The 13916-nt window shown below is 36.0% G+C and overlaps 1 protein-coding gene across 1 annotated transcript; it reads left to right on the top strand.

Moving 5' to 3' along the window:
* The first annotated feature begins 1015 nt into the window (after positions 1-1015).
* On the top strand, positions 1016-13704 carry slc5a2 (solute carrier family 5 member 2). Its single transcript, XM_059514746.1, has 15 exons — positions 1016-1153; positions 1276-1347; positions 2368-2472; positions 2596-2655; positions 2765-2869; positions 2976-3081; positions 3381-3461; positions 4060-4271; positions 7627-7762; positions 7861-7968; positions 8083-8233; positions 12261-12429; positions 12525-12740; positions 12824-12959; positions 13269-13704. The coding sequence occupies exons 1-15, from the start codon at positions 1055-1057 to the stop codon at positions 13481-13483; spliced, it is 1971 nt and encodes a 656-aa protein (XP_059370729.1). The 5' UTR covers positions 1016-1054; the 3' UTR covers positions 13484-13704.
* Positions 13705-13916: the final 212 nt, after the last annotated feature.

Raw genomic sequence — 13916 nt, 5'->3', positions numbered from 1 at the left:
TTTGTTTCAGTTATTGTAATTTTGTCTTACAGTAACATTTTCGCAGAGACAAAAGGACTGTATTTTCATTTGATGTTAAACAGGTCTGTTTGTTTTTAAAGACCTACAACTGTCAAATATTGAACATTCTCTGAATGAAAAGTCTGTGCTCTGGTTTACATTAAATAAATTGAACAGAAGTTTCTTTGTTGCTTGTCCTGCAAATATAAGCGAGTTGTTGTTGCATTTGAAAAGCAGTGAAATAGTTATATTGTCACACACCAAAGTACAGGATTATTAACCAGACCTTAGTGACAGAGCTGATGCATTCACAAGCTGATCATCCATTAAAGAGTACCCCCCCCCCCCCCCCCCCCCCCGCATTAGTTATTTCCAAATGTGGTTAGAACTGTACTGTTGGGAACATAATTTTAGGAGTTGGTGAGAAACAGATATGTTCATTTATAAAAAGAAAATGCTATTCTGCTTATATCAGCATAAAGAAAAACTGCAAAATAATGTTTTATGACATAATTTAGCCAGTTACTCTAATTATGCTTGTATAATACTGTAATAAGGCAAAAGTCAAGAGTTTTATAAGTATATTTTAATACATAAGAAATAAACACAATTACATGATGTTATTAATAAAAATTCTTTAATTAATTGCAATTTTTTTTATGATGACATTTTGAACAGTGCTCAAGGGTATTTCTTTCTCTTCTTTTGAAAAATATGTAATACTTTTTCATTTGCTTTTTTTTTTAAATCATAAAATGCTTTAAGGTTTTAAAATTTAAGCACTATACTGTTTTGTTTTCTACTAGAAGTACCACAGCATTAGTTAAGGTGTAAGTTTAGCATTTAAAGTCTTTTCTGAGTGGCTAGTAATAAGTTAATTATTGTTAATAATATTCCTTCATCAGCTTTTTTGCCATGTGGGCAAAGATCATGGATTTTACCCTCAAATCCTGTATAAAGAAATGTTTTCCTCCTCAAGTGCCTTATCCGTTGGATGCTTCAGGTATTGTCATCTCATAAATGATACCAGCATCGTGTCTGTCTGACTTCAAAAATGGAAAACACTACAGCGAAACACATAACCATCAACAATCCAGCTGACATCAGTGTAATCGTTGGCTACTTTATGGTGGTTATTGCAGTAGGAATTTGGGTTAGTAAAAGTTTGTTCTTGTGTGTTTTAACATTTAAAAAAAATTGATATGTCTGTTAAAAGAACTACATTTTTAATTTGTGTATAATGTAGTAAAAAAAAATTCTCTTTTTTTATCTCAGTCTACATTTAGGACTAATCGTGGCACAGTAGGCGGCTACTTTCTTGCAGGTCGGACCATGGTATGGTGGCCTGTGAGTATTAAATATAAAATTTAATAATTATAAGCAATGTTGGGGAAAGTTACTTTTAAAAGTAATGCATCTACAGTATTGCGATACTCCCTAAAAAAAGAAACTAATTACGTTACTTAGTTACTTTTTATGGAAAGTTATGTTTCGTTACTTTTGCGTACTTTTTAAATATAGCAGGGCTTGATTGTTTTTAATATAAGAACTTCTTTTTATATTAAATATAAAAGCCCTTTCATACCAAAAACTGTAATGAATAAACCTCAAGCTGAAAGAAAAGTAAATTCACGTATTTACAGTAGAACACAGGAGAACTCTTAAGCAATAAAATAAATTGAAGCACAATTGTTAGTTTATCTAAAGTCATTTTTGCTAATTAATATGGTTGAACTGGATCATCAAAGGTCAGCCACAAAGACATTAGTTAATAAAATGGGATTAAATACATTTGTTTTATTTAACATATTTAATTATTGCATGTTTTTGTCATATTCTGAGTTTGCATTACACTGTTTTAATTCATTTTGATGAATACTAAATCTGTTTTTTGTTTGTTTGTTTTTTTCAAGTGGGATGAATTAAAGCATGTTCACATTTAGTCTAGAACTACATCATGTTCAGACAGTGCCTCTGTACTTCCGATTTCTCCCAATATGGGGACAGGGGACTTGTTAGTCAATAAATGAGAAAAACAAAGTAACTGGCGTTACTTTTTGGAAAAAGTAACTCAGATATTTTCTTGTAAATGAAAAAGTAATGCGTTACTTTACTAGTTACTTGAAAAAAGTTATCTGATTATGTAACTCGCGTTACTTGTAATGCGGTACCCACAACACTGATAAGTTTAATTAAAAACATTATTTTTTTTATTTTTTTTACAGATTTGTAGTTTTTAAATGTTGTCACTCTTCTTTGTCACTATTTACATGAAAATAAAAGTTGTGACTCTATCTAAAGATTTCAATGCTTATTTTTAAAGCTTTCTACTTCTATGTATGTATTTATCTCACACCACACACACAGGTGGGAACTTCTCTTTTCGCGAGCAACATTGGAAGTGGTCATTTTGTTGGTCTTGCAGGAACAGCAGCTGCAAGTGGAATAGCTGTCGGCGGTTTCGAATGGAATGTAAGCTCTATTATATATATATAGAGAGAGAGAGAGAGAGAAATAAATATTGTGTTTTGTCATTGGTAAAGTTCAGATCAGATTGTGATTCCAATATTAATTTCAAACATTTCTGTTCCACAGGCATTATTTATTGTTTTGTTGCTGGGCTGGGTGTTTGTCCCTGTTTATTTAACTGCAGGGGTATGTTGATTTTTTTTTTTTTTTTTACGGTGATATTTTAGATAAAAAAAAATTTCATTTGAATGATATGAGTGAATTTTTTTTTTTTTTTTTTTTTTTTTTACAAAAGGTGATTACGATGCCTCGGTACCTCAAGAAAAGATTTGGAGGAACTAGAATTAGCTTGTATCTCTCTGTCATTTCACTGTTCCTTTATATCTTCACAAAGATTTCCGTAAGTATAAACACGTCTTGATAATATAAAACACTAAATAATCATAATGCTACATGCAAAAAAGGGCACCAATTCACTCCCTCTATGAATCTCTCACTGAACAAAGGTTGACATGTTCTCAGGAGCAGTTTTTATACAGCAGGCTCTTGGCTGGAATATCTATGTTGCAGTGATTGCCCTGCTCTGCATTACAGCACTCTATACAGTCACAGGTAAAATCAGCTACTGATCAGTCTCATTCCCCTCTACATTTTTCATCCTTTGGCAGACGTTTTCATATAAAGAAACTTTAAAGATTTAAATATTGAAGACAAAGATTTCGTCAGATCATGCATTTCTTGGGAAACAAACCCATGACCGTGACATTATTCTATTGTTTGAGCTATATGAATGCTTATAATCATTAGAAAACAATCAGCTTTGGACAGACAATATATTATAGATATTAAATAGCCTTTTGAAACAAATAATATTTTAATGCATTAAAATTTGACATGCAATGTCTCTGTAGGAGGACTGGCTGCATTGATGTATACAGACACTGTCCAAACCTTTGTAATCATTGCTGGAGCCTTCGTCCTCATGGGATTCTGTATGTACCAAATGCTTATCCAAATTTATTGTCTTATCATTATTCACAGTTTAATGATGCGCTTCTTGTTTATTTTACCAAGTTAACTATCAGCTAAGTTTAAGAACTAATCATCTATGATTAAAAACTAAAATAAATTGTTTTAGTTAGTAGTATTAAACATAATAATGACTCTTTTTTTGTTTTGTTTTTTACATTTTTGTTTTTTACATGTTTTATCCTTATTTTTAATTCTGCATTGCACTGTGTTTTAGGTTGAAAAGTAATGACTGTTCACCTAAAGGTTAAATATTTTGCATATATTGCATCTGTATTCAGTCCACACTTATGAACTAGGTAAAGGGTATGAAATAAGTCATTTATTTGGATAGGCCAGCAGACACAACTGACAGTACACCTGGAGAATGTGGTCAGACTTTTGTCTCAAAATCATACTGCACATAATGAATGTGCAAAAGTTTTCTAATTTTTTTTTTTTTTTTTTTTTACATTAACAAAAGAAACAAAAATTTACCAATATTTGTGTAAATAACTTGTCAATACAAATGAACTACTATATAATAAACTGCTACTTGTGTTGTCCCCCATTTGTTAATAGCCTTCTATGAAGTTGGAGGATACAATGCTTTACTGGATAAATATAGTTTATCTTTGCCATCTCAGAGGGGTTTTAACATTTCTGAGCAATGTTACACGCCACGTGAGGATGCCTTTCATTTACTTAGAGATCCCACGACTGGGGACCTGCCATGGCCTGGTGTGTTATTTGGCATTGCAATTATTGGTAGCTGGTACTGGTGTACTGATCAGGTAAGGACAGGGCATTTTAAGGATAAGGAACTATATATATATAAAACACATCTCTTACATCTTTATTTGACCCTCTAACTTTAACACTCACTATTCTAATTCTATTCTTTAAAAAAATCTAACTACCTTTCTAATTTTTTTATATTCTATTTTCTCTTCATTAATTATGCAATTGTATGTGTGTGTGTGTGTGTGTATGTGTAAAGACCTCTAACACTAGCTTGCTCTATTCTTTTTTTATTCTATCTGTTTTCTTTATATTATATTATTTAAAATCCCATGCTGGGTTTACTGTGTTAACCTAATTAAGACTTGTTATAGCACTTATATATCATTGCTCTTTTTGTTGTTTTTGATTGCTTCCACTGTCCTCATCTGTAAGTCGCTTTGGATAAAAGCGTCTGCTAAATGAATAAATGTAAATGTAAATATATATATATATATATATATATATATATATATATATATATATAAAACAATGTATACATTTAAGAATATACTGCTATATACAGGTGCATCTTGATAAATTAGAATGTTGTGGAAAAGTTAATTTATTTCAGTAATTCAACTCAAATTGTGAAACTCGTGTAATAAATAAATTCAATGCACACAGACTGAAGTAGTTTAAGTCTTTGGTTCTTATAATTGTGATGATTTTGGCTCATATTTAACAAAAACCCACCACATTCACATTTTTAGTGAATGGTTGGCCTTCTGGAAAGTACATATAATCAATACTTGGTAGGGGCTCCTTTTGCTTTAATTACTGCCTCAATTTGGCATGGCATGGAGGTGATCAGTTTTTGGCACTGCTGAGGTGGTATGGAAGCCCAAGTTTCTTTGACAGTGGCCTTAAAGGTGCCATCTGTCATATCTGGCAAAAAAATCAAGTCATACTCCACATTCCATACCAGATGGGGGCAGTATGCCTCAATGAAGTGAATTGGTCTACTCTAGAGTAACAAACGAGAAACAGCATAGTCTCTATGCTCCGCCCCTACCTTCACAACAACACTAGAGCATATCCAAAGCCTATAAGACAGCGGTTCTCGATTGCAGACCTCGCGCCCCACTGCTCTGCAGATTTTGAACGTTTCTCTTAGAGCTTCAGACATTTGTTCTATTCGAACATAAGTGCCCTGCGAAATGGACATCACAGGATATTCAGCCATGATTCCAGTTCGAAGTGAACGTAGCTATATGTTCCAATCAAAGTGCATTGAAGTGTGCAAGACGTGAATTTAAATTGTATTGATTTACAGAGGTATATGATGTCACAGTTGTCCATGTTTAAAGACGCTGCACAGCACAAATAAGTGAATGAATGTTTCGATGTGAGGTAAACTTCAACAGATTTCTCCTCCTCAGAGAGTAGGGAGCAATGAACATTTGAAAAACAGTTCATGCACGGAGTTCATTTCTAACGAGCTGATTATCTGAATCAGGTGTGTTAACAAAGAGAAACGTGCAAAATATGCAGAGCAGTGGGGCGCGAGGACTGGAATTGAGAACCGCTGCTATAAGAGGACGTTTTGCCTCCAGAGGAACGTTGGGTGATGTCAAGTGATTTTGAAACATGACATCTTCAAGCTACTCCCCTTCCCCTTTACCAGTGAATATGTTCATATTCGTTTTGTTCATATTACATTGAGTTGTATATACACATAATTGGAATTAAATTAATTTGACAGACAGCATTCTGTCAACATCATTGGTCAACATCAGACAGCTGATGTTGACCAAGCTAGCGCCAACCAACGCAACCAGAGCTGCCAATTCTCAAGCATTCACCGTGAGACACACGCAATTGACTCTTTTCACACGCTTTCACGCCACACATCAATTTTCTCACGTACAGAAAAACCACGAAGCAAAGAGGACACGAGGCCAACAGACTATAAAACCCACCAATTCACTATCTCAACAAATTAGAATATTTCATAAGACCAATATTAGTGCATTGTTGGCCTTCTGGAAAGTATGTTCATTTACTGCACATGTATTCAATACTTGGTAGGGGCTCCTTTTGCTTTAATTACTGCCTCAATTCAGCGTGGCATGGAGGAGATCAGTTTGTGGCACTGCTGAGGTGGTATGGAAGCCCAGATTTTTTTGACACTGGCCTTCAGCTCATCTGCATCTTTTGGTCTCTTGTTTTTCATTTTCCTCAACAATACCCTATAGATTCTCTATGGGGTTCAGGTCTGGTGAGTTTGCTGGCCAGTCAAGCACACCAACACCATGGTCATTTAACCAACTGTTGGTGCTTTTGGCAGTGTGGGCAGGTACCAAATCCTGCTGAAAAATGAAATCAGCATCTTCAAAAAGTTGGTTAGCAGAAGGAAGCATTAAGTGCTCCAAATTTCTTGGTAAACGGGTGCATTGACTTTGGTTTTCAAAAAACACAATGGACCAACACCAGCAGATGACATTGCATCCAACAAATCATCACAGACTGTGGGAACTTAACACTGGACTTCAAGCAACTTGGGCTATGAGCTTCTCCACCCTTCCTCCAGACTCTAGGACCTTGGTTTCCAAATGAAATACAAAACTTGCTCACACCTGAAAGATGACTTTGGACCACTGGGCAACAGTCCAGTTCTTCTTCTCCTTAGCCCAGGTAAGATGTCTCTAAAATTGTCTGTGGTTCAGGGGTGGCTTAACAAGAGGAATACGTCAACTTTAGGGAAATTCCTTGACACGTCTGTATGCCTTGATCCCAGCCTCAGTCCATTCCTTTTGAAGTTCCCTCAAATTCTTGAATTGGTTTTGCTTGACAATCCTCATAAGGCTGCTGTTCTCTCGGTTGGTTGTGCATCTTTTTCTTCCACACTTTTTCCTTCCACTCAACTTTCTGTTAACATGCTTGGATACAGCACTCTGTGAACAGACAGCTTCTTTGGCAATGAATGTTTGTGGCCTCCTTGTGAGGGTGTCAATGATTGTCTTCTGGACAACTGTCAGATCAGCAGTCACCCCCATGATTGTGTAGCCTAGTGAACCAAACTGAGAGACCATTTTGAAGGCTCAGGAAATATTTGCAGGTGTTTTGAGTTGATTAGCTGACTGGCATGTCACCATATTCTAATTTGTTGAAATTGGTGGGTTTTTGTTAAATGTGAGCCAAAATCACCACAATTAAAAGAACCAAAGACTTAAACTACTTCAGTCTGTGTGCATTGAATTTATTTAATACACAAGTTTCACAATTTGAGTTGAATTACTGAAATAAATGAACTTTTCCACAACATTCTAATCTATTGAGATGCACCTGTACAGTGCTATATATATTTATATATAACTCTGCCATCATCCTTGCTTAATTGTTCACATGACATTATGTATTCTACAGGTAATTGTGCAGCGCTGTTTGGCTGCCCGTAGTCTGACGCATGTAAAGGCCGGATGTATATTGTGTGGGTACCTCAAACTACTCCCTATGTTCCTCATGGTGTTTCCAGGCATGATCAGCAGAGTGCTTTACCCTGGTATGCAATTTATTTTGAACATATTTAATATGAAATATCTTTATAATTACAATCTTTATCAAAGAATACCATTTATGATTTATTTATTTAATTCTTAGATGAAGTAGGTTGTGTGGAGCCAAGCATCTGTAAGGAAGTGTGCGGCACAGAAGTTGGCTGCTCCAACATTGCCTACCCCAAATTAGTGGTTTCTATAATGCCAACAGGTAAACAACATGATTTATTTTTCCAGTGTTTTTAAACTGATAGTATCCCCTACACAAATGAATGTAATTAATTGTCTCTATATTTACTTTCTCCTTTAATCAATTCCTAATCAGGTCTCAGAGGTTTAATGCTGGCAGTCATGTTGGCAGCTCTCATGAGCTCACTAGCCTCAATCTTCAACAGCAGTAGCACCTTGTTTACCATGGACATTTGGACTCGTATTCGGCCTCAAGCTAGAGATAAAGAGCTCATGATTGTAGGAAGGTTTGTAACCTTTCAATTTATATCTTTAATAATATGGCATGTTCACAGCTAAGGCCTGCCTGTATACTGTTTATCTTATAGTACAAATGGCATCAAACTGTTCCTGAATTTACCAATTCTTGTTCTAATTATAACGATACAGTGAATGATTCTTTTGAGGAACTGTGAAAAAACATTGTTCAGAAAATAGAATTTGTATACATAACTTGCATCAAGCAACTGTTCTATTTTTGTTACTCTCATGGCACTTCATAACCTGTTTACATTTTGGTGAATTAGTGGTAAATTTAATTGAGCAAAATCTGCTTACAATCCATTGATGGAAGGGTTTAGGGACAGACCATACATGCTGTTTTCCTAGATATGTTTTTATACAAATCAAATGGTACAAATCCATAAAATAATTTGACAGTTTTTATATGAGATTAGGTTTGTTATCGCTCATAACCTCGGGCCAGTTGTTCAAAAGTAATCTGATCGGATTTCAGCATGGGCAGTTCAAAAGAAAAAAAAAGAATTCTGAAATCAGATTCGATTAAAAAATCCAATCTTGGTTTTGATCTGGATCGGATCAAATCGACAGTTTGTATTGTTTAAAACTTTGGGTTGGGTTGAAGAACCAGCAAAAAAGTAGGATGGATCACCTGATCCTGGTTACCAAAACATGGGATTTCCAAATACAGATAATTCTGATCCAGATTAAACTTTTGAAAGGGGTAATATTATGCGATGTAAATTGTTCCTTTCTTTTTGGAGTGTTACAAGCTATTTATGCATAAAGAAGATCTGTAAAGTTGCAAAGACTAAAGTCTCAAATCTAAAGAGATATTCTTTATAAAAGTTAAGAGCCATCATTACTACCTGACGATGTTGGAAGATTTGCATAATATCACCCAAATGTACACTCAAAGAAAAAGAGCGTAACTTTTATTCTTGCTGTTGTCACAAAAAAAAAAAAATGTTTGGCCTTCCAAAGGAGGACACAACTAGAAATCATTGGTTAAGTTGGATCTATAACACTGTTACAGAACAATTTCAACTTTGCAAAGAGAGTCTGTTGCTTCAGACTCACATTCTGTAAGTACGTTTACATATTAAAAGAATTTGCCACTGATGATTAAAACGCTAGTTTTGAGCAGTGTAGAGAAGCACTAGTTGTTTTTCGTTTCTCCGATCACAAATACAGACATGGGTTTTATGTTTACGCGGCATGAAACGCAACACAACACATAATAAGATAATACAAGTCATTATAGTCAGTAATTATGTATATATATATATATATATATATATATATATATATATATATATACAATTTAAAAAAAAGCATTTTATGATGAACACAGTTTGCAGTATAGTCTGCGCCCGCTCTCGTTCTCACCTCCGGTTTGCGGCTGAATACAAATTATCAACATAATTAATGGACAACTAGGCTATATCTGGGAAAAGACATCAGCACAGGCCAGCCGGCACAGAAAAATTATAAATTAAAAAAAGCCCAAAATGAAGCCCGTGCATTTCAGGTAGCTACGTTCATAATCCTGTGAAACTTTTTTGACTGTTGATGTTAGTAAAATTCCACCACTACCAACAACAAGCATTTGACTTAATATTCTAGTTTTCATGAATTAAAATTTAGGTAACACTTTAGTATAGGGTCCAATTCACACTAATAACTAGTTGCTTATTAGCATGTCTATTATTAACATATTGGCTGTTTATTAGTGCTTATAAAGTACATATAATGCATGACATCCATAATCCTACCCAATACCCTAAACTTAACAACTACCTTATAAACTATTAATAAGCAGCAAATAAGGAGTTAATTGAGGCAAAAGTCATAGTTAATGGTTAGTTAATAGTGAGAACTGGACCCTAAAATAAAGTGTGACCAAAATGTATTATATAAAGACAATGAGGCAATAATGATTGGTAAATTAACAATAATCATATGGTTTTATTACCATGCTGTTAAAATATAATGTAGTTAATACAAAACAAACAATTTGCATTATTACAAATGCCTGCGAAGTGCACCAGTGGCCTGGTAATTGCTGTTACACTTACAGGACGATCAAATACTTGTTTAATATTGACCAAACATTTAATTCAAATATCCACTTTATGTTTAATTTTTGGCCACCTTTTTGCGATAGAAATGCTACAGCCTCTTTAATTTCTTCAACAAAAACATGTGGACATCACAACCCGTACCAAAATTATCCATGGTTTTATTATAGTAAAACTGCTTAATTTTATTTTGTGGGATTTCTGAATGCTTAAGACTATAAAATCAATCAGACAAATGTATTAATAAAATCATAACCATAGGTAATTGTCTAGAGCTACAATTGTAATTTATAAATATTAAAATTTTAATACAATAATACAAGTTCTATTTTGAGGCCTTATATTAGAATTTATTTATTTATTCTTTCTTTTGAAGGAGGGGCAATACTATTCTGCTTAGGGCACCCATTTGGCCAGCAGTGGTCCTGACGTCATAAGACCCCTCTAAACAACTGGCTATATATATATACAGTCGTGGCCAAAAGTTTTGAGAATTGCATAAATATTGGAAATGGGAAAAGTTGCTGCTTAAGTTTTTATAATAGCAATTTGCATATACTCCAGAATGTTATGAAGAGTGATCAGATGAATTGCATAGTCCTTCTTTGCCATGAAAATTAACTTAATCCCAAAAAAACCTTTCCACTGCATTTCATTGCTGTCATTAAAGGACCTGCTGAGATCATTTCAGTTAAAGCTCTTGTTAACTCAGGTGAGAATGTTGACGAGCACAAGGCTGGAGATCATTATGTCAGGCTGATTGGGTTAGAATGGCAGACTTGACATGTTAAAAGGAGGGTGATGCTTGAAATCATTGTTCTTCCATTGTTAACCATGGTGACCTGCAAAGAAACGCGTGCAGCCATCATTGCGTTGCATAAAAATGGCTTCACAGGCAAGGATGTTGTGGCTACTAAGATTGCACCTAAATCAACAATTTATAGGATCATCAAAAACTTCAAGGAAAGAGGTTCAATTCTTGTAAAGAAGGCTTCAGGGCATCCAAGAAAGTCCAGCAAGCGCCAGGATCGTCTCCTAAAGAGGATTCAGCTGCGGGATCGGAGTGCCACCAGTGCAGAGCTTGCTCAGGAATGGCAGCAGGCAGGTGTGAGCGCATCTGCACGCACAGTGAGGCGAAGACTTTTGGAAGATGGCCTGGTGTCAAGAAGGGCAGCAAAGAAGCCACTTCTCTCCAAAAAAAACATCAGGGACAGATTGATCTTCTGCAGAAAGTAAAGTGTATGGATTGCTGAGGACTGGGGCAAAGTCATATTCTCAGATGAAGCCCCTTGCCGATTGTTTGGGGCATCTGGAAAAAGGCTTGTCCGGAGAAGAAAAGGTGAGCACTACCATCAGTCCTGTGTCATGCCAACAGTAAAGCATCCTGACACCATTCATGTGTGGGGTTGCTTCTCATCCAACGGAGTGGGCTCACTCACAATTCTGCCCAAAAACACAGCCATGAATAAAGAATGGTACCAAAACACCCTCCAACAGCAACTTCTTCCAACAATCCAACAACAGTTTGGTGAAGAACAATGCATTTTCCAGCACAATGGAGCACCGTGCCATAAGGCAAAAGTGATAACTAAGTGGCTCGGGGACCAGAATGTTGAAATTTTGGGTCCATGGCCTGGAGACTCCCCAGATCTTAATCCCATTGAGAACTTGTGGTCAATCCTCAAGAGGCGGGTGGACAAACAAAAACCCACTAATTCTGACAAACTCCAAGAAGTGATTATGAAAGAATGGGTTGCTATCAGTCAGGATTTGGCCCAGAAGTTGATTGAGAGCATGCCCAGTCGAATTGCAGAGGTCCTGAAAAAGAAGGGCTATATATATATATATATATATAGCTAGATAGATAGCACGCATGCTTAATGTCCAAATGCACATCATACTTGCATTTATTTCTGTTTTATTGTTTGAACACATGTATTAACTTGTTTGACAGGGTGTGGATACTCTGCATTGTCGTCATTAGCATTTGTTGGATCCCAGTTGTCCAGGCAGCCCAGAGCGGACAGCTGTTTGATTATATTCAATCTGTGACTAGTTTCTTAGCTCCGCCTATTGCAGCAGTCTTCTTCCTTGCCATTTTTATGAAGAGGGTCAACGAGGCAGTAAGTAACTGCTTTAAACATATTTAGTCTTTGTTTAATGCCACATCACAACACAAATTTACTAAAAGCTTGCATCTTCACTTTTCGCTCCTTAGGGAGCCTTCTGGGGTCTGATTGGAGGACTGGTTATGGGTCTGTGTCGTATGGTACCCGAGTTTGCATATGGCTCAGGAACCTGCCTTATTCCCTCCAACTGCCCAAAACTTATATGTGGAGTTCATTACCTTTACTTTGCAGTGCTGCTCTTCTTCTGCACTGCTATCCTTGTGATCTTTGTAAGCTACAACACTCCTCCCATAAAGGACAAACATGTAAGGTTTTAGCTACTGCTGAAGCTACTTAAGAATACTTCTCTGTATTTATAACATTTATTAGACCTTTTCTCTTTGCCAAGCTCCATCGACTTGTCTTTTCCTTGCGCCATTCTAAAGAAGAAAGGGTCGATCTGGACTGCGAAGACGAGGAACGAGGACGAAAAGCTCGAAGAGAGGCAGATGAAAAGGAAGAGGTCGCAACTGAGGAGGATCAAAGTAAGATTGTTTTTGAATAGAATTGTAGATAAAATGTATATTTGTATGTGTAGGTCAGGGGTGTCCAATCCCACCCCTGGAGGGCCACCATCATGCAGAGTTTAGCACCAATACTAATTAAACAACTGAATCATCCAATCAAGGTATTAAAGATCAATACAAACTTCCAGGCAAGTGTGTCGGGCAGGTTGGAGGAAACGTTTGCAGAATCTTTGGCCCTTCTGAAGCAGGATTGGACACCTCTGGTGTAGGTCAAACTTACTTCTGTGCGTAATGATACACATTTTGATTCTTTGCTCTTTGACATAGTTGAACGTGGTGACCGATCCATAATGATGATGATTATTGGCTGGTTTTGTGGCATAAGTGATACTCAGGCTCCAGAGCCCACGGAGGAGGAAGTGACTGAAGCATCAAAACAGTTACCTGACATAAGTGAAGACCCACTGTGGAAGTATATAGTCAATGCTAATGCTCTGATAATGATGTCTGTGGCTGTTTATTTTTGGGGTTATTATGCGTGAGGGCAAAACAATGATCACAGTTTATAAATCAGTGTTTCCCAACCCTGGTCTTGGGATCAAGAGTCTCCCTAATCAAACACATCTGTTTCGCCTAATCAGTCTGAAACCCTCTAAACTCTGAAGTGAGTGTGTCAGATAAGAATACATCCTCAAGTGTGTACTGTTGGGAGAGCTACAGGGTTGGGAACACTACATTTAAATTCTTTAAATTCTTCACACAAGTCTACAGAATCAGTTAATCCATGACTATGTGAGACCATGCATTAAAAAAAGGAATGGAATGGTTTACCCAAAAATGAATATTTAAAAAATAAATAAAATAAATGTACGCACTCTCAGGCCTTCAAATTCATTAAAAAAGATTTGGAGAATTTTAGCTTTACATTAGTTGTTTTCAATGGATTGTTAGCAAAAGTGTGCTGTAAGAATGAAA

Source organism: Carassius carassius, chromosome 28 (genome assembly GCF_963082965.1).
Source record: "Carassius carassius chromosome 28, fCarCar2.1, whole genome shotgun sequence".
In the NCBI taxonomy this organism is placed as follows: domain Eukaryota; kingdom Metazoa; phylum Chordata; class Actinopteri; order Cypriniformes; family Cyprinidae; genus Carassius; species Carassius carassius.
The sequence above is the reverse complement of the archived record's forward strand: the minus strand, read 5'-3'. Positions and strand labels throughout refer to the sequence as shown.